A 20,542-nucleotide genomic window follows, 5' to 3' on the forward strand; every position below is an offset into this window, starting at 1 on the left:
GGAAATGGGAGAATATAGCTATGGACTTCGTGGTGGGGTTACCGGCAGCGTCCAACAGATTGGACTCCATATGGGTGATTGTGGACAGACTGACCAAATCTGCTCACTTCATTCCTGTTAGGAGTAACTACTCTGTGGACAAGTTGGTGCAGGTGTATGTTGATGAGGTTGTCAGGTTGCATGGGGTTCCTGTTTCAATAGTGTCTGACAGAGGACCCCAGTTCACCTTCAGGTTTTGACGGAGTCTGCAGAATGCCATGGGTACCAGGTTGGATTTTAGCACTGCCTTACATCCACAAACGGACGGACAGTCAGAGAGGACCATCCAGACAATAGAGGATATGCTTAGAATGTGTGTGCTAGATTTTGGCAGTTCTTGGAGGCAGCATCTACCTTTGGTGGAGTTTGCTTACAATAACAGTCATCATGCTAGCATAGGGATGGCTCCATATGAAGCTTTGTATGGAAGGAAGTGCAGGTCGCCTATCTGTTGGGAGGAAGTTGGAGAAAGGGCCTTGGCAGGGCCTGAACTAGTAGAAATCACCAGCAGAGTGGTGCCCATAATCAGAGAAAGGATCAAGACTTCTGCGAGCAGGCAAAAGAGTTATGCAGACATTCGCAGAAGGCAAGTAGAGTTTCAGGAGGGGGATTTGGTATTGCTCAAAGTGTCTCCAATGAAAGGGGTGATTCGGTTCGGGAAGAAAGGTAAGCTAGCTCCACGGTACATCGAACCCTTTGAAATCTTGCAAAAGATCAGGAATGTATCGTATAAGCTGGATTTACCTGCTTCAATGGAGAGAATCCATCCGGTTTTCCATGTTTCCATGTTATGAAAGTTCGTGTCGGATCCGGGCAAGGTTCTTAGTGAGCCTGATGTGGAGATCCAAAAAGATCTCACCTATGTTGAATAGCCAGTACGGATCCTAGACACCCAGATCAGAAAGTTGAGAAACAAGGAGATCCCGATGGTGAAAGTCCTTTGGAATCACCACAACATTGAGGAGTGTACCTGGGAGACACGGGAGTCCATGCTCCAGCAATATCCTCATCTCTTCTAAGGTTAGTTTTATGTGTGTTTTATGTGTATGATATGTTGTATGCTATGCATGAGTTGTTTGGCGAACATTCGGGGATGAATGTTCTTAAGGGGGGGAGAATGTAATACCCGGCTAGACTCCGGCATCGAAATTCCTACCGTCCGGTGGGATCTCGGATGTCGGAGACCTCTAGAGGGGTAAAATTATGTTTTCATAAAATTTTTTAATGTGTTTTATGATTTTAAGTAAGAAAGAAATTGAAATTTGAATGAAAAAGACCATGGAGGCATTTCCAGGTTCGGCCGCCGAACATGGGATAGTTTAGGGGGGCAAGTTAGGCTTCCAAAAGTGGCTCAGGTTCGGCCGTCGAACCCCATGTTCGGCCGCCGAACTTGCATGAGTTTTGGAGGCACTTTAGGCTGTCGAAGGTGGTCTGGCCAGCCCCTATATAAGGGCTCCATGGCCGAAACGGGCGAGTTTTCTCTCCATTTTCGGCCAACGGTGAGTCCATGCTCTCCCATGGTCGTTTTTGACGATTTTCCTCCAATCTTTCAAGTTTTAACAAGTGTTTGCTTGGTTTTTGAAGATTTGTGAGTTTTGAGCAAGTTTTAGAGCTTGGAGACCCAAGGAGCTAGATCTCCCCCATCTCCGAGTTAGATCGCCTCTCCTCTCGTTCTCCAAGAGGTAAGAGTAGATCCTTAGCTCATTTCATGTTTTAAACGAGTTTTATGAAAGTTTATGGGGTAGAAATGCATGTTTACGTTATTATTGAGTTTATGAGTTTATGTTGAGTTTTTTAGCAATGTATGTTGTATATGCATATTTGATGTGTTGTAGTTGGGGTTTAGGATAGTTTGAGACCTCTATGAGCTTATGGAAGTATGTATGCATGTTTTGGAAGTGTTGTGTTTGAGTTGAATGGTTTGGGAGACAAATGTGCATTGTGGAGGCTGAGTTCTGCCCTTTGGAAGAACTCAGGTTCGGCAGCCGAAGGGACTTTCGGCCGCCGAACCTACCTGTGGAGGCATGCCTTTGGCTGCCGAACCCTGCTCCCGAAAGTGGACTTTCGACTCTGGAAGGGAGCTTCGGCTGCCGAAGGTGCCGCCGAACATGCATGAGTTTCGTCTCTGGAGGGAACCTTCGGCCGCCGAAGGTGCCGCCGAAGGTGCGTGACTTTCGGCTCTGGAGGGACTTTCGGCCGCCGAACCTGCCGCCGAAAGTGCCCTGTTCAGCCCTTCTTTGCATGTTTTCTATGATTGTTTTAAGGTGTTTTAGGGAGTTTTTGGGGAGTATTTTAGAGTCATGTTCTTGTATGTTTGGTCCCTCATTTGAGTCCACCTGTGTAGGTTCGGACCCGAGGAACCGAGGACCCCAGCAGTGAGTTAGCTGCTTTCGAGTCTTTTCAGAGCTAGTCTGAGGTGAGTAGAATAACTCTTTATGTTTCAAAGTAAATAAATCAGTTTTAGAGCATGTTAATGCATCACGAATGCCATGAGATATATTAGGTTGTTTGCATTAGAATTCACGAATATGTTGCATTGCATAATATGATGATGATGTGGATGGGTGTTGGATGATCCTTTAGTCCTCGTATGATATGATGTGATATGATATGATATGGTATGGTATGGTATGGTATGGAAGTCCAGGTCGAGGCCCATTCTACGCCCCTAGCACTATGTTAAGAAAAAGACCAGGTCGAGGCCCATTCTACGCCCCTGGCATTATAGGAATGTTATGTTATGTATGTTATGTTAAGAGAAAGACCAGGTCGAGGCCCATTCTACGCCCCTGGCACTATTGGATATATAGAGGACTATTGATGACAAAACCATCCTTGATGTGATTTGTCTGTGATGTGATGCATTCCATTTTAGCATATGTTTTAAATGTTTTATTATTCTGCTCACTGGGCTCTAGTAGCTCACCCCATTTCCCTAATCCCCCAGGTATGCAGGTACGGGCTAAATCAGAATGTCAGCAAGAGTAAAGTTAAGTTTTATGTAATAGTTAGCTGTGGACATGAGGATGATGTAATGTATAGTAATGTAATGAAATGACGAGTATTGAGGTTTAGAGATGTGCTTGACCCTAATATGTTGTTAATCCCCTTTTGAGTACATGATCTTTTATTGAAATGAGTTAATGATATTTATGTAAACCAAACTTATCATATGTTATGTCACCCCATTGGAGTATTTGATGAGGGCTCCAGTGTGGGGTTTAATATTTATGCTTATGAGTTGTGCATGCACAGGTTGAGTTTGCTAAATGAATGAGAAAAGTTCAAAATTTTTATGTATATGTTGACCATGTATGGGATTAAACAGGTGTACAGGTTGTGTGTTAGGCTTGCTACGGGTCCCGGCGGCCTTAAGCCGATCTGGATCCTAGCGCTGGTAGCAGTCCGGTTTTCGGGTCGTTACAATCTTCTTATTTTCTTTAGTTTTGCAATTTTATTATGACTCTTAGAGACTAAATAATTATTTTCAGTTGAAGGTTAATTTAAATTGAGGTTTTATTCAAGTTGTGAGGTTGTGTGCTTCAATTCCCTTCATTTTATTTCTATTTTCTGTTAATTTCTGAATTCGAGGAACACTACTTCTATTGTTGTTTTCTTGAGAATTCAAGATGTTCATTGAATCTCTTGGGAAGACAACATATTGCTAATTAATTCAATTAAATCCGTAATTATTTAATTGTATTAATAACAAATAGCAATTAACATATTAGTTTATGTTAAGGAATTAGTAGATTTGATTTAAATAAAATGCGTGTTTTTATTAATTAAGTTTGGGTTCTTCTCTCTTAATGCAGTTGACTAATTAAATTTACACGGGTGTTAGAGTTATTAGTTAACTAGGAATTAATTTAAGCGTGAAGCGGATTAATTTAAGTATAACATATTAGTTTATGTTAAGGAATTAGTAGATTTGATTTAAATAAAATGCGTGTTTTTATTGATCAAGTTTGAGTTTTTCTCTCTTAATGCAGTTGACTAATTAAATCTACATGCGTGTTAGAGTTATTAGTTAACTAGGAATTAATTTAAGCGTGAAGTGGATTAATTTAATCATAAGAAAGAATTGATGGGATTCGCATGTTTGACCACTATAACCAAACAATAGATAATAAAATGAATTATTTTTCTAATCGATGATCAACTGCAAAACATCTCAATTTGATTACCTTCAGCTGAATTTTTAGTTAATTACTTGTTTCTCAAATTTAATTGTATTGTTTATTTTTCTTTTAAGTATTTTTGGCTTACTCAAGGCAAAAAACCAATTTCATCAAAAACTCTGTTCTTCTCTTTTTTTGTATTAAACTACTATTCTATTTTAACTAGTAATTTAAATTAAACAGAGTTAAGGTCTCTGTGGGATCGATACTCACTCTATCTACAAGATTTTATTAATCAAGAAAAAAGAAGTAAAATTAAATTGACGGATTTGACACCCGTCAAATTTTGGCGCCGTTGTCGGGGACCTTTAATAATTTGTTTTGTTTTTATAACCAGATCTGAAAATAGCAGAATTCAGTTTGATTCAGAAATCGAGAAGACTACAAAAAGGTTGAGAAAAACAATCAAGTTGCAAAAACAGGCCAAATCGGGAGCCTCTCAACCATATGTATGATCCGCTTTGCGCACCAAAGAGACCTCATCTTCAACACCAACCAAGCCTTTAATTGACACAAACCAAAGAGACAATATGGCTGCAGCTGCTGCCGCTGAAGAGTAACCCCTTTGTATCATATACCCAGTATTGAATGCACCCTTGGAATTGCGAACAGGTATGATTCATATGTTATCAAAATTTCAAGGTTTGGAGAATGAAGACCCCATCGTAGAGTTTTATGTGGTTTGTTCAAGTATGAGACCACAAGGTATAACTGATGAACAAATAAGATTAATAGTTTTTCCTTTCACTTTAATTGAATCCGCTAAGGATTGGCTCTACTATTTGCCCCCGGGTTCAATCACTACTTGGGTGCAAATTAGAGACTTATTCTTAGAAAGATTTTTTCGAGCAACCAAAGCATCATCAATAAGAAAGGAAATAAGTGAAATTAAACAAAGAAAAAATGAAACTCTACATGAATATCGGGAACGTTATAAGAAATTAAATGCAAGTTGTCCAAAATATGAAATCACTCCAAAACAGCTTAACCTTCACTTCTACGAAGGACTTTTGCAATTAGAATGAAGAATAATAGATGCTGCTAGTGGAGAAGCCATTGCAAAAATGAAACATGAAGAAGGTAAAACTTTAATCTCCAAATTAGCTGCCAACACTAGACAGTATGGCCGAGATGAGGACATTCCTAGAAATGCCTGTAATACCCGGCTAGACTCCGGTATTGGAATTCCTACTGTCCGGTGGAATCTCGGATGTCAGAAACCTCTAGAAGGGTAAAATCATGTTTTTATAAAATGTTTTCATGTATTTTATGGTTTTAAGTAAGAAAGAAATTGAGTTTTGAATGAAAATAACCAAAGAGGAAAATCCAGGTTCGGCCGCCGAACCTCATGTTCGGCCGCCGAACTTTGTGGAGTTTCGGAGTCACCTTTGGCTTCCGAAGGTGGTCTGGCCAGCCACCTATAAAAGGCCCCATATCCGAAAATGGGCGAGTTTTCTCCTCCATTTTCGGGCAAAGGTGAGTTCATGCCCTCCCATGGTTGGTTTTGATGATTTTCCTCAAATCTTTCAAGTTTTAACGAGTTTTAACTTGGTTTTTGAAGTTTTTGGAGCTAAGATCAAGATTTGAAGCTTGGAGACCCCGGAGCTCTCTTCCTCCATTTCTCCAAGTGTAGGTCGCCTCTCCTCTCAATCTTCAAGAGGTAAGGGTAGATCTTTAGCTTATTCCATGTTTTAAACAAGTTTTATGAGAGGTTATGGGGTAGAAATGCATGTTTAGGTTAGTTGATTTTTGTTAGGGTTAATGTTGAGTTTATGGATAATGTATGTTGTATGTGTATATGCTTTGTGTTGTTGTTAGGGTTTAGGATAGTTTGAGACCCCTATATGCTTATATATGTGTGTATGCATGTTTTGGAAGTGTTGGATGTGAGTTTGAAAGGTTTGGGAGGCAAAATGTGCATGAGGAGGCTGAGTTCTGCCACTTTGGAAGAACTCAGGTTCGGCGGCCGAAAGCAGCCGAAGGACTTTCGGCCGCCGAACCTGCCTGTGGAGGTAAGCTTTTGGCTGCCGAACCCTGCCCCTAAAAGTTGGACTTTCGGCTCTGGAGGGGAGTTTCGGCCCTCCTAAGGTGCCGCCGAACATGTATGAGTTTCGTCTCTGGAAGGGACTTTCAGCCGCCGAAGGTGCCGCCGAAAGTGGCTGAGTTTCGGCTCTGGAGGGACTTTCGACCGCCGAACCTGCCGTCGAAAGTGCCCTGTTCAGCCTTCCTTTGCATGATTTCTATGATTGTTTTATGATGTTTTAGGGGGTTTTTTGGGGAGTTGTTTAGAGTCATGTTAGTGTATGTTGGTTCCTCATTTGAGTCCACCTGTGTAGGTTCGGACCTGAGGAACTGAGGACCCCAGCAGTGAGATAGCTGCTTCAGAGTCTTTTCAGAGCTAGCCTGAGGTGAGTAGAATGACTCTTTATGTTGCAAAGTAAATAAATAAATTTTGAGCATGTTCATGAATCACGAATGTCATGAGATATATTAGGTTGTTTGCATTAGAATTCACGAATATGTTGCATTGCATAATATGATGTTGATGTGGATGAACTCTGGATGATCCATTAGCCCTCGTATGGAATGATATGATATAATGATGATACGGTATGGAAGTCCAGGAAGACCCATTCTACGTCCCTGGCATATTGGAATGTTATGATATATTATGTAAGGGAAAGACCATGACCCATTCTACGTTCTGGCACTATTGGATATGTAGAGGGCTATTGGTGACAAGTTCATCATTAATGTGATTTCTTTGTGATGTGATGCATTTCATGAAAGCATGAATTTTAATATAATGTTTTACTATTCTGCTCACTGGGCTCTAGTAGCTCACCCCATTCCCTTAACCCCCAAGTTTGCAGGTACGGGATAGACCAAGAAGTCAATAAGAGTAAAGAAGTCATATTTTATGTAATAGTTAGATGTGGACATGTATTGTAAAATGTTATAATGTGATGTAATGTAAAGAATTGTATTGAGGATAGAATTGTGCTTGACCCTAGTGTATGTTAATCCCTTTTTGGTACATGATCTTTTTAATGAAATGTTTTAATGATGTATATGTAAACCAAGCTTAATGTATGATATGTTACCCCATTGGAGCATTTGATGAGGGCTCCAGTGTGGGGTTCTATGGTTATGAGTTTGTGCATGCACAGATTAAGCTTGGTAAATGAAAGAAAAAGTTTTGAGTTTTATGTTTTTGTATGATCATGTATGGGATTTAACAGGTATACAGGATATATGTTAGGCTTGCTACGGGTCTCGGCGACCTTAAGTCGATCAGGATCCTAGTGCCGGTAGCGGTCCAGTTTCCGGGTCGTTACAATGCCAATGAGGTAAGTATTGCATTTTTAGACTCTAAAATCTCACAACTAACAGCTGCAATTCAACAATTGGCTGCAGGGAACAATGCACGAACTTATAGTATTTGCAAACAAGCCGACTATCCCACAGATATGTGTCCTATCCTTCAGGAAGAATAGCAACAGGTAAATGTCATTGGAGGGTTCAATGAACAACAAAGGAAGTATAACCTATTTTCAAATACCTATAATCCGGGATGGAGATCATCCAAACCTTAGCCATCTATGGGAATAAACAGCAGAACTACCAGCCAAGAGCAAACTATCAAGTAGCAAAATCAGGTATGTATCTAGAAAATATTGTTCAATCCCTTGCTAATAGCACTATTGCTTTTCAACAGGAAACGAAATCGAGCATAGAGAATTTGGAGAATCAAATGAGCCAATTTGCTACATTAGTGAGCAAGCTGGAATCTCAAGGGAAACTACCCTCCCAAACCGTGTCAAATTTAAGACAGAATGCAAGCACAATTACACTGCAAAGTGGGAAGGAGTTGGAATCTGCCAGCCCAAAGAGGCTTGTCCAAGGCAGTATGGCAGACTAGAAGGCAAAAGCAGAAATAGAGATTTCAGAAGAGAAACAACCCCATAAATCTGAGGAAGAATGATCCCCAATTCAGGTAATACGTCCTCCTTTTCCTAAAAGATTTGCTCAATCAAAAAGAGAAAATGAAGACAAAGAGATCTTGAAAATTTTTTGCAAAGTCCAGATAAACATACCCCTTCTTGAAACCATAAAGCAAATATCCAGTTACGCGAAATTTCTAAAAGACCTTTGCTCTGATAAAAGAAAATTGTATGGGCACAAAAAGATTAAAGTAGAGGAGAATGTGTCGGCTGTACTTCAAAGAAAGTTTTCACAAAAATATAAAGATAAAAGTATGTTTGCAATATCATGTAAAGTTGAAAACCTTGAAATCAAGAAGGAAATGTGTGATTTAGGAGCTTCCATAAATGTTATGCCTCTGTCAGTTTATTTGTCTTTGGATGCAGGCCCTTTGAAACAAATAAGAGTCACACTCCAACTCACCGATAGATCAATAGTTTATTCTAAAGGCGTGTTGGAGGATATTTTGGTCCAAGTGGAAAAAATAATTTTCCAGCAGATTTCTTTGTCTTGGATATAGAAGATGACAGTTTATCCAACTCCACAGATTTATTGCTAGGAAGACCATTCCTTAGCACAGTTAAAACGAAGATCAATGTGCACGAAGGCACGCTCTCAATGGAGTTTGATGGAGAAGAGATAAAGTTTAATGTTTACGATACAATGAAGTATTCTGATGATAATTTTTCTCTTTGTAGCATAGACATTGTTAATCCTCTCACTCAAGAAGCATTTGAATTAAGTGAGGAAGATAAGTTGGAGGTAGTTTTAACTGAAAACTTGATAATGGACTATCCTGACAATAGCACAATGCAATTCAGTGAAGAAATCATAGAAACAGTCCACTCATTAGACACTTTGAGCCACAAGCACCAGAACTTGAGTTAAAAATGCTTTCAGCTCATTTAAAATATGCATTTTTGGGAAGTAATAACACACTTCCAATCATAATCTCCTCCAAGTTGAATACTTTAAAAGCAAAGAAGTTGATTTGGGTGTTGAATGAATGCGAAGATGGAAGTGGATAAAACTTAACATGCCACTGAAGTCTAGCCTAGAACAATAAACAAGGGCGTTGCTTATGAGGCAACCTAAAGTTACAGGCTTGCCGAAGCCTGTAGAGTCATAAATAAGCTTCCTTTTAATTTTTTAATTTTTTAATTTTAATTAATTTATTTGTTATTTTTGGAGCAGATTGGACCTTCTGGGCAATTCGAAAATATAGGGAACCTTTTTGGAGGTAAGTTGTTATTTTTAAAATTGTTCCCAAAGGAAGTAAGTTATGTTCTATTGGTCTTATTTTTTCTATTTTTATTATTATTAAAAAAATTTTAAAAAAATTACGGCTCTTTACTTGCCATGAGAAATTGATGTGTCCTTTATCATAGAATTTAAGTTCTTATGCTATTTGTATGCTAGCTTAAATAGAATAAGTTAATCATTGTTCATTTAATTAATCTTGTTTTTAAGGCTTGTTTTGAGAGCTTATGAAATATGGTCATTGCCTAAATAGTTGGATAATGAATACATGTTCTGTAAATAAATTGTTGCCCTTTGTTAAGAATAACTTTAAAGACATTGTCTAGACCACGTGTTTATATAAAAATTAAGAGGAGTCAAAAAGCTAAAGAAAAAAAAGAAAAAAATATAGAAAAAGAAAAAGTAAAAATTAATGCACTCCTATGATCCATTCCTCTAGTTGCTTGATTAATTGGTTACCAACCCGATGACCCAAGTAGTGCGGTACTTGGTGACCCTTTAAGGTGATTACGTATGGAAAAATCGGTGTTTAGGAGAGTATCACCCTTTTGTGGGCTATTTAAACACTCGCCCCATGCCTTTTAATCTGGTGACCATGAGTGGAGCTAGTAGCCACCTAAGCTGAATAACCTGAGGCAAGTGGCTCAATAACCATTTGTTTCACGTTCACTCCATCGGTTTCAGGCAAAATATAGTAGGAAGTGTAAGAAAGTAATAAACCACCAAGTCTTTAAATTTTTTGTGGTCTAGTCAAAAGAGTCTATTTTTTCACAAGAGCAGTTTAATATTATATGACATTTTAATATCCTGTGTGTTTTAAATTGAATTGAGGATCAATTTTATGTTTTGAGAAATACGTTTTAAGCATGAGACTTGTTGAATTGAACTTTTATGAAATTAAGTTATTTCTGCTATCTTCCTATTACATGACAAATTTGGTTCTTTGTTTTGGATAAATTAAATTTTAGAATGGTTGAGGATAAGGGTTGTGTTTCATTGTTTTATTTGAGTTTTGTGCTTGAGGACAAGTTAAGGTGCAAGTGTGGGGGAATTTGATGAGTTACAAAACTCACAACTTTTTCCTCTTTTAATTCCATGATTTTGCTATAATTTTGATATAAATATTTAATTTTTACTTGAAATTTAATTTTGGACAGGTTTTTGAGCAGAAGTTGAGAAAAAGAACGAAAAGAGGCTGAATTAAATGATTTTTGGACTAGAAGGTTACAATTTTGACCAAACCTGTAGCCCAAGGTGATGGGGAGCTTCAAAAAGCGCCACCTCAGCAGATTTTGTCACCGAAACAAGGATAAAATCAGTTTCAAGTTGGATCAAGTTGAATCAAACTCAATTAGATTAGGATAGAAATAAAATAGGAGTAGTAAAGTTTATTTTAAACTATTAAATTTTATCTTTTTATGCCTATATAAAGGCTTCTAGAATTAAATTCAGGATCATATTTTTCTCCTCTCCTCTTCCTCCTCTCTTGGTGTCGCCCCCTCTCTCTTCTTCTCCATCTTCTTCTTTTCTTTTTCTTTTCTCCTTCTTTTCTTTAGTTTTGCAATTTTATTATGTCCCTTAAAGGTTAAACAATTATTTTCAATTGAAAATTAATTTAAATTGAGATTTTATTCAAGTTGTGAGATTATGTGTTTTAATTCTTTTCATCTTATTTTTATTTTCTATTAATTTTGAATTCGAAGAATACCACTTATTTTGTTGTTTTCTTGAGAATTCAATGGGTCCATTAAATCTTTTAAAAAGACAATATATTGCTAATTAATTCAATTAAGTCTGTAATTATTTAATTAGGTTAATAATAAATAGCAATTAATATATTAGTTTATGTTAAAGAATTAGTAGATTTGATTTAAATAAAACGCGTATTTTTATTCATTAAGTTAGGATTTTTTTTCTTTTAATGCAGTTGACTAATTAAACCTACACGCGTGTTAAAGTTATTAGTTAACTAAAAATTAATTTAAGTGCGAAACGAATTAATTTAATTATAAGGAAGAATTGGCGGAATTCGCGTGTTTAACCACTATAACCAAACAATATATAATAAAATGAATTATTTTTCTAATTGATGATCAACTGCAAAATACCACAATTTGATTACCTTTCGCTGATTTTTTAGTTAATTATTTATTTCTCAAATTTAATTGCGTTGTTTATTTTTTTTTTTAAGTATTTTTTTGCTTACCCAAAGCAAAAAATCAATTTCATCAAAAATTCTTAAATTAAACAGAGTTAAGGTCCATGGGAAATCGATATTCATTTACTCTATTTATAAGTTCTTATTAATTAAAAAAAGAAAAAGTAAAATTAAATTAACGGATTCGACACCTGTCAGATTTCTGAAACACCAGGAGATTGTTGGACATATCGTAAAAGGAGACATACTATATAGACTCCAATTCGAGATTTTATTTACTTTTTATTCTTTAAAAGCAAATGAAAATCAATATAGAAATTTCCTTAAATATGCTTTTCCACTAAGTAAAAGGATTCTCCTCTTTCTTTATTCAAAGCTATAGTGGGGTATGAACAAGCAACATAAGGGCAATTTTGCAGTTTTCAAATTTTATGGTATTGTAACAAATTCAAGTTTGAAGAATTACAGAAGATACAAGAATCCAGCATTATATGATTGATGATGCTGCCATTTTCAACATTAATCATTTCACTCTGCTTATTCCAAAGGGGAACAGCTAAACTTTTCCTTCTTATCTGCTCAAGCTTTCTATGCAACCATTCTGAATGCAGCTTATCAGCAGGCCCCATAAAGAGACTTCTAATTCTGCTCCAACTCACTTGATAAAATGCAGATGGAGGCAACACAGTGAAACTAATCCCAGGCCTACCACTTACTCTTGAAACAACTCTGGAAACTAGATAAGGACCATTATGACCCCACTTGTATGCATTGAATGTGAGTGCAAATTCTTGAATGAACTTGAAAATTAAAGGATGATTCTTATAAAAAATCAACACAGCATTGTTCAATCTGCTCCATTTCCCAGTTTCAACATCAACAGTTCCTATAGCATTCTTCATTTTCTCAATAACTCTTCAACACTAACGCAAGTCTAAGCAAATTGGAGAGATTTTGACCCAAAGAAATCTCTCCAGGATCAATATTCCCTTTGCTTAATTAATTAAACCATGCCTCTGCAGGAGTATTCTTGAATATATAATCAAAATCAGGCTTGGTTGCAATTACTTTGAACCCTTTATTCAGAAATGGCTTTATGAAAAGTCTCCCCTTCTTAGAATGCATGGAATTGGAAACAATAGCCAAACAAGCATTTGGGTGAGATTTGAACAAGCTCGCTATAGCAAACAACTCTCTATTACTAAATGATTCCAAAGAAGAAATCCAAGTCATAAAAAACCGAACCTTACATACAGAACTCCCGAAGAAGGTCCTTATTCTTGTCGAAAACCGGTTTGATTTGGCTCTGTAACGCAGAACCTTGATGCACTTTCTTGGCCCTTAAAACCGAAGAATAGTTAATGGGCATCATTGAAATTGCTGGTTTGGGCAAAAGAGGCAAGTGGGCCTTCAAAATCACTGGTGGGTTCTCTTCTTTTACTGCATACATGACTGAAGAAGAAACCTTTTTCAGCAATTTTCCCGCGAGACTTTCCGGCGAAAAATTAGCAGGATACGGGTGAGATACCGCGGGAATGGGAAAGCGAATGTAGAACACAGAGGAGCAAGTGTAGACCAGAAGGAGAAACAAGATAGCAGGGAAGTGGGCAAGCAATAGAACAAAGGAAAGATGGATCTTTGAATGTTCTGTAAATGTCGAAGCAAGTGAAGGAAACGCTGAGAAACTTGTGTGATCCTGTACACGGTGTCAGTATTTGGTGTTTTATGGTTAAAATGGGATCTTGGGTTTTGATTTCTGGTTCATTATGGATTAAGCAGAAACTTAGCTCGTAGAAGAGGGAAGAGTGAAGCCGGCAAAACATGCATAACGCCAAAAAGAGAAATGATTTTGTGTTTTGGACATCGGGGACCAAAAAGAGAAATTTAAATTTTTACATTTAAATTTAACTTTTTTTATTAGATTAATCATAATAAATTATGACTATATAATTTTATTTCAAAAGTTTATAGTTAACTTAAAATTTAAATCTTTTATTTCATTTATTTTCTACTTATTTGAATTTATAGTTATGTTGATTTTTTTATATAGATTAATATTCTTTTTATGTTTTATTTTTATTTATATTAGTAAAATAATATATCAAATTTTATTTCGTATAAGCATTATTTATTTATTAATCTATATAAAAAAACAGAAAATAATATGATACTTGTGTAAGCAGTGATTCTGTGTTTTTTCTTCTTTAAAAAATGGACAAAGGTATATAATTTGACTCTCTATCAATTTTTCAATACTAGCGTCTCTGTCTCTGTCTCAGTCTCAGTCTCAGCCTGCACCATACTAAAAAGAATACTGTAGAAAAGGGGGAATAAACAAAAAACAGGGTTAAAAAATGGCAAAGGTCAATCAGATTAAGTGCAGGCAGGTAGTCAGTTTTGATGGGTGTGTTGCTGCAATCTAACGACATTGTACACCAGAAGTTTATCTGAAAAGAAGAAAGAGGCTGTACAAGAATTTGCATCTCTTGAGCTTTCAATGTATCCTACACGATTCAATTACTTCACTCACAGCTTTATGAGTCTCCGGAGATATCATGTTTAACGTCAAATGAAATGCCTGGAGAAAGAACAACATTAAACATTCATTAAACCCATGCGTTATTCCCTACTTTGATTGATTTCAACTTCGTCGTCTGGTCTATATGATGGTGAAATTGCTACAATGCACTACATTGCATGCTTTAATATACTCAAGGCAATAGATATAGAACAAATACTTACCACAAATCTCTCCAATACAGGAACAAGAACAGCCAGGCTATGACTTGGGAGGCAATCAGCAATAGAATCACGAATGTTCTTACTGTCGTGGACAAAAAAAGGATTTTTGAGACAAACAGAACACTGTAATGATTTAAAAGAATGAAGAGTGAACAAGAAGCAAAGAACAAACCTTTCCGTTGAAAGGAATGCAAGTAGGAGTGCTGCATAAGCTTCTACAATCATCTTCTCAGCTTCTTTCTCTCCTTGTAGCACAGCCGCCTCATCATTCTGCACCATGCAATATGATGCATATTCAAGACATTAATTACACTTTAATTTTCTCAAGTGAAAATTTGATGCTCTTAAGAACAGAAACAACCAGTTCAATTTTCATTGTCTATATCTATTATTCTTTGAATATATCTCCTCAACTAAAAACTGTTAATGCATGCATAGACCGAACCAATGCACCCTTCATACTGCGCATGCATATGTATTAGAAAGTATTACATTTGAAAGAACGTAACAGAATGTTACATAGCACTATTACTCACCCATGCCACAGTATTTCCTTCTCCAGATGCATCACCTGCACCTTGGTTCATTAGAAAGATTGAACACAATAGGGGAATTACATCCCTGTGATTCTCCTCATATACCCCTTCTGAGCTAGGTAATGCAACAGTTGTTGCCGCAAGCCTTGACCTGCCATCAGTATTATTACTATTAAGTTCTGATGGAAAATAAAGACATCAAATGCTTGTAGTACCATAAGTTTATAATGATATGAGAATATAAGCCAGGAATATCGAATTCAAGACAAAAGAAGAGAATCCCTAAAGCAAACTAGTAACTTCATAGATCCAAAATCCATCAACAAGAAGCGAAAAAACTGGCAAGTTACAGCATCACAAACTAAGAATAGTCGCCATCATGCACCACCAACTGTAGATCTGACTATGGATCAATGGCATGCTACATTACCTCACCCCCAAAATAAACAAACAAGATATGTTAAGACTCAATTGGAGTGTATCCAAAATAGCTCAAAGGATCTGACTTATATGAACAAGAGTGCTGGCTTGTGAACTGTGGCATATAATATAAGCAGTCACGATAATTTTCCACAAAGTGCTAAAGTTTTTCCCTATACAATATTAAGAACTAACATGATGATGTGCATGTAAATTTTAGGAAAGAATACAATAATCACCTTCCATAAGCAAAATAATTGTAACAACAAAGCGAAAGTCAAAAGACACTCTAAGAACCAGTCACAAATTGCTTCAAGCAAACATCATATGCAGGTGCATGAAAAATCATTTTAACCTGTTATGACCATCCTTCTCAACCAAGTTCACTAGTAGGCCCAAAATAGCAACAAGAAAATCCAACTCTTGATCAGTAAGATGATCATCATTCTGACTTTCAAGTTCAACGCATGAGGAATCATCTTTCATCTTACTGAAGAAAGGTAAAGATGAACTGAATGAAGGGAAATGGGCAGCAATCAAAGATGACATTGTTTCCAGCCCACCACATACAGCAATTTTTTCACACCCAATAGGGTTGTCATTCGTTAAATTCATTAAAACCTGCCAAGAAGAAAAATTAGTAACCACCACCAAATGAAATGTGAAGAAATCAATACAGTGGATCAGAAGCACACCTTGACAGCAGTAAGAAGACAGTCTGCCAGAAGGCTGGAATGTTCTTCCTCAGCAGCATTGCGATGAGAGTTTTCTTGTGAAGGATTATTTTCCACATGTCTTGATTTTTGTTTGTGATTTTCACCATTGATTAATTCTTCTTGGCCCATTAGCTGATACTGACACTCATCTTCAAGTTCTTTTGAGACTACATTTACACTGCGATTTCGAGACTGAGATTTTTTCCGTTTTCCAGATAGTAAGTCCCACTTTGAGGGCTGAAATTCATCTTCATCAAATGCAAAGGGATCTTGGTTATTTTCTAAGAGTTCATACTTGGTATTTGTGGTACAATTAGTTCTGTCAGGAAGCCCAAATTCTGTCCTTAACCCATTATTATCTACAGGTATTCCGCCAGTAGATCTCCTTAATATGCCACTAGACGAGCTGGACGTGGAAGAGTGGACTCTCATCCTTAATTGGCAAGAATCATTCATGAATGTAGAAGTAGTTTCAGAACTGGAAGCATAAAAGTTAAACTGGGAAATGGATTCCTGAGTTGCATTAAAGCTTTTTTCAGAGGATGCTCTCTCTGCACCAGAGCAATTTGTTGAAGAACTGATGTATATAATTTCATTATCATTTACTGCACATTCAAATGGAAGATCAATCGTTAAAGAGGAAGGAGAGTACAATTATCACAAGTAGAACTTTTGCACAAATAATCAAGTACCTTTGTGATCTGCAATTAAAGCCAAATCAGACGCATGATCTCTACCATCAGAAAGACTGCAAGGCTTTCCATCATTGGAATTATTAGCAGCACTTTTGCATAGATAAAGACCTAGAGATGAAGGCCATTGGTAATCATAATCCAGACTCATCAAAACTCCCTACCTGGACCCATAATGCACAAAAGGAAACTTACTAGACAGAATCTTGATGATACTTATCATAAGTGCTGTAAAAGAAAGTCGGTATCCATGAGAATCCAACTTTCCTTTCATGCCAAGCAAATGACTCTGTATTAATGAGAGGGGAAAAGTATTAGTGTCTTATAATCCAGCATATTGTCAACTGGAAGAGTGAGAATAAAAAGTAAGAGAATATTTACAAGCAAAAGTATTTACCTGATTATCATTGCTAAGGAATGTAGCATTTTCCATGATTTTCAAACATTTTAGAAGTAGCACCAGGCTCTGCAAGATTGAGTCATCTGTCGTGCCTTCAATGGTAGATGAACTTTGTCCAGTCCATGTCTGTGTACAAATGTGTTTAAAAGTCAAATTCTTCACACAAACAGTAAAAAACCAGAAATTATAACTTCCAGAAGAGAAATTACCAAAAGAAGACTTAAATATAATAGCTCAATAAGGTATGGGAGACAAAAATTTGAGCAAAAAATCAGAAAAAAAAAATGAGGGGCATGCAGGGAGGTGAGGGAGATGCACAACAGATCTTTACAACTACAAGTAGGCACCTCTTCTGTAGATGCTCAACTTGTCTGATAGTGATCCCTCATCCCTCACCCCACCCCCAACCAACCCCACATAAATGAGGAAAAGAAATCCTCAGTTTCATACAGGCCTTGATTTCTCAAATCATTAACTACTGTAGAACTGAAAATAAGAAATGTTCTCAATCAAGCAAACAAGATAAACTCATCACTTTCTCACTCATTTTTCTATGCAATAAAAAATTGAAAAAAAAAATAGTGAGATTATCCAAACATACAAGCTCACACCTCCAAAAGAGAGTGACATTTCATGGTAACCTCAAAGACAGCATCAAGCCCTCCCAGTTCCCGTAACTTCTCCTTAAAGTTCCCACCTGTCTTCCTTACCATGCCAGATGTATCTGAAAGAAATCAAACCACACCATGAAATAAATGTACAATTAAAAGGATCTAGTACACATCTCACTACCAATAGAAAAATTATAGCATAAATAATGATGGCTATGATACCTTCAAATGATATCTTAGACAAGCAAGCTTTCTCCATTGTCAGCAAAGCTATCCACTTTGGGCTCAACTCTGGCCTCTCCATTCCATTATCATCACAGCATGTCTTAATGTCCTTGCAGCTAACAAGAACTTCCTGAACCTTGGCAACAATATCAGCAGAGCTGGAATCTACCAGTTTCGTTGTATCCCTGAAGATATCAGAATCTTTGCGTAACCCTAAAAGCTTATTTCCAATATTTACGGCTTTGTCTTTAGCAGCAGTAGAAATGACTGGTTTCAACAGTTTAATTAGGAAATGAATGCAACTGGGTGATTCCAAAAGGTGATCATCCTGACCCTGAAAAGGATAAATTCAATGTATTCAGAACCCTTATTATGGGGAAGTCACTGTGTCAATCTATGCGGAACAACTTACATCACCAGTCAAAACATAGAAAAGAGTTGCAGCAGCAAGACTGCTGGATGAGTCGTCAAAGCTGAGACCCAAAATAGCATCAAGTATTGTCTTTGCGAACCTGAAAACAGGAGAATTCAGAAGTTAACTTCCAGAATTAAATTTTGATTCTACAAGCCAATGATAATAGATATGCACCAAAAAAATAAAAAATAACAATGGTGCAAATTGTACATGTACAGGCTACCACATGAAACCTGAAAACTTTAGCACTCTCTTCTTCTTGTTAATTTTTTTAAAATCATATAGAGCGATGAGCAAATCCAATAACTACTTCTAAAGCCTGAAATCAAGCATCAAAAATTCAAAATTCAGGAGAAACTACTCAAGTAACTACTACTCTTCAAAAATGCAAATTCATCAACACCACCTCCACCCAAAAAAAAAGTAGAAAAAAGATTTACCAAAATTCCAATGACGTACATTGAAGTGAATCTCTAGACAGAAAACCCACCAAGATTACTCAAAAGTCAATAATCTCACATACCCTTGAGTCCTCAAGAGCCGTCGCTGCTGCACTGTGCCACAAATCGACAACAGAGACAACAAGCTGGCCCTCCTGATCCTAACAGGCTGGCCTTTTCTCAACCCATCAAGCGCAAAATTAACCTCATCGACATGCTCCATCATCTCCCCGAATTCCTGCGCCTCCATCAATGTTGAAGTCACAGGAACCAACGACCTAGAATTGCTACTCTTGCCGGCGGTTCTATCAAATTTGCCATTCTTTGGTTTCTTTGACTTCCTGGAAACGAAGCTATTCGAAAAAGCATTCTCCTGCGATGAATTGAAGTTATATGGATCGGGATCGAAGGAGGGCCAGTGAGAGGAAGATTCTTGGGAGGAGAATGGCAAACTATGGAAATCTTGAGATGGGTTTTCTTGGGAGGAGAGAGTAAAAGAGTCCTTGAAGGAGTTTTCGGGAACGGTTTCGTCTATCAAATCGGAGTAGGTTCTGGTTAAGCCCCGGTTTCGACGACCATAAGTTCTGACAATCATGTTTGAATTTTCCACCGCCTATCTTGAAGAACAGAGGTTTATATTTGGCATTACTGGAAAAAGACGGGGGCTTTTTTGGAAATCAAGATTCAGAAACTCTCTCTCAAACTAATCAACAAGGAAGATAAGCCTGAGTTAAGAGGCTATGGAGATGGCGAGCTGAAGAAAGGGCGATTAGGACAATCGCGGACGGGGAAGGAAGCCGTTTGTTGGTTAAGTTGGTAATTTTCCCTTATTTATTTACTTATTATTTTCAAACGTGGATTTGAATTTTGTATCGTTGAATAATAAATAATTTATAATTTCTAAATATATTAATTTAGACTAGAGTGTGAGTAAATTTACTGTGTCTAGTTATTAATGTGATGTCATGAATATTTATGTAATATTAAGAGTTAGTAGAAATACGAAGAATCACCTAGAATGTTAGAATCGGAATATTGAACCGTCACTATTGTGTGTTTATAAATACTTGCATAGTATTTGGATTTAGATAAAGAGTGGAGTTTAGTGGAGAGTGTTGTTGTTGATTATAAAGGCATATTCTAAATTTTCTCCCTCTGTTTAGTATTTTTAGTATTTCTTTCATTACGTTCTCCTCTTTAATAAAGTTGTATTAGAGTTTTTCTCCAATAAAATGATATCAAAGTATTTCTAATCAATCAATCAATAATAAAGTCCATACTTTTCTAATAAAGTGGTTTGAAAATTCGGTATAACTTAATTAAAATAAATCAAGTCCAAGATTAAAATAGCAATTTCCAAGTAGAGAGAGATCAAAGTTGAGTTCAAAGATATTCAAAACCTAGTTCGCAATCGAGAATGTGTATGAAATTTAAAGTGAAGAATTTAGAGTTTGGTTACATTATGGTTAGTTGGAGTTGAGAGAAGATTGTTAAGAGAAATTCATATGTAAATTGATTGATATCAAGCAGACTATTTGGTTATTTGCATATATTACATCTCCAAATTTAAAAATGATAGATCCATTAAAAAAGTATTATAAAATCTCGAGGTAAAGAAAACTTATTGAGAGTGTGTGAGATCTCCGAGTAAAGATAACCTTTAAGGTAAAGAGAACATGTTGAGAGAGTGTAGAGTTATGACTCCAAAAGAAAAAAGACAGGA

At 36.7% G+C, this 20,542-nt stretch overlaps 1 protein-coding gene and 1 pseudogene across 3 annotated transcripts; both read right to left on the bottom strand.

Annotated features, from left to right (window-relative positions):
* Nucleotides 1–11,830: 11,830 nt before the first annotated feature.
* On the bottom strand, nucleotides 11,831–13,583 carry LOC110605647 (annotated as a pseudogene).
* A 386-nt stretch (nucleotides 13,584–13,969) lies between these two features.
* Nucleotides 13,970–19,631, bottom strand: LOC110605252 (wings apart-like protein 1). Of its 3 annotated transcripts, none has more exons than XM_021743680.2 (13): nucleotides 18,903–19,630; nucleotides 18,377–18,476; nucleotides 17,962–18,298; nucleotides 17,740–17,852; nucleotides 17,126–17,254; nucleotides 16,924–17,017; nucleotides 16,729–16,839; nucleotides 16,016–16,641; nucleotides 15,676–15,941; nucleotides 14,901–15,051; nucleotides 14,537–14,634; nucleotides 14,365–14,446; nucleotides 13,970–14,200 (listed from the first exon to the last, which is right to left on the bottom strand). In XM_021743680.2, the coding sequence occupies exons 1-13, from the start codon at nucleotides 19,412–19,414 to the stop codon at nucleotides 14,117–14,119; spliced, it is 2,703 nt and encodes a 900-aa protein (XP_021599372.1). In that variant the 5' UTR covers nucleotides 19,415–19,630; the 3' UTR covers nucleotides 13,970–14,116. The 3 variants fall into 3 exon arrangements, 2 of the variants coding, with proteins under 2 accessions (XP_021599372.1, XP_021599373.1); XM_021743681.2 differs by having other exon boundaries at nucleotides 18,839–18,969; XR_006349241.1 differs by lacking the exons at nucleotides 13,970–14,200; nucleotides 14,365–14,446; nucleotides 14,537–14,634 and having other exon boundaries at nucleotides 14,918–15,051; nucleotides 15,560–15,941; nucleotides 18,903–19,631.
* Between the last annotated feature and the right edge of the window lie 911 nt (nucleotides 19,632–20,542).

This window comes from Manihot esculenta, chromosome 17 (assembly GCF_001659605.2).
Source record: "Manihot esculenta cultivar AM560-2 chromosome 17, M.esculenta_v8, whole genome shotgun sequence".
In the NCBI taxonomy this organism is placed as follows: Eukaryota; Viridiplantae; Streptophyta; class Magnoliopsida; order Malpighiales; family Euphorbiaceae; genus Manihot; species Manihot esculenta.

What these genes read in the sequence shown, in the direction of transcription:
- LOC110605252 (XM_021743680.2), bottom strand. Translation starts at nt 19,414, where the DNA reads ATGATTGTCAGAACTTATGGTCGTCGAAACCGGGGCTTAACCAGAACC. An exon ending in GTCTAAGATATCATTTGAAG is followed by an intron (nt 17,853 to 17,961) that starts GTATCATAGCCA and finishes GATTTCTTTCAG; the next exon opens with ATACATCTGGCATGGTAAGG. An exon ending in AATGTCACTCTCTTTTGGAG is followed by an intron (nt 17,255 to 17,739) that starts GTGTGAGCTTGT and finishes ATTTGTACACAG; the next exon opens with ACATGGACTGGACAAAGTTC.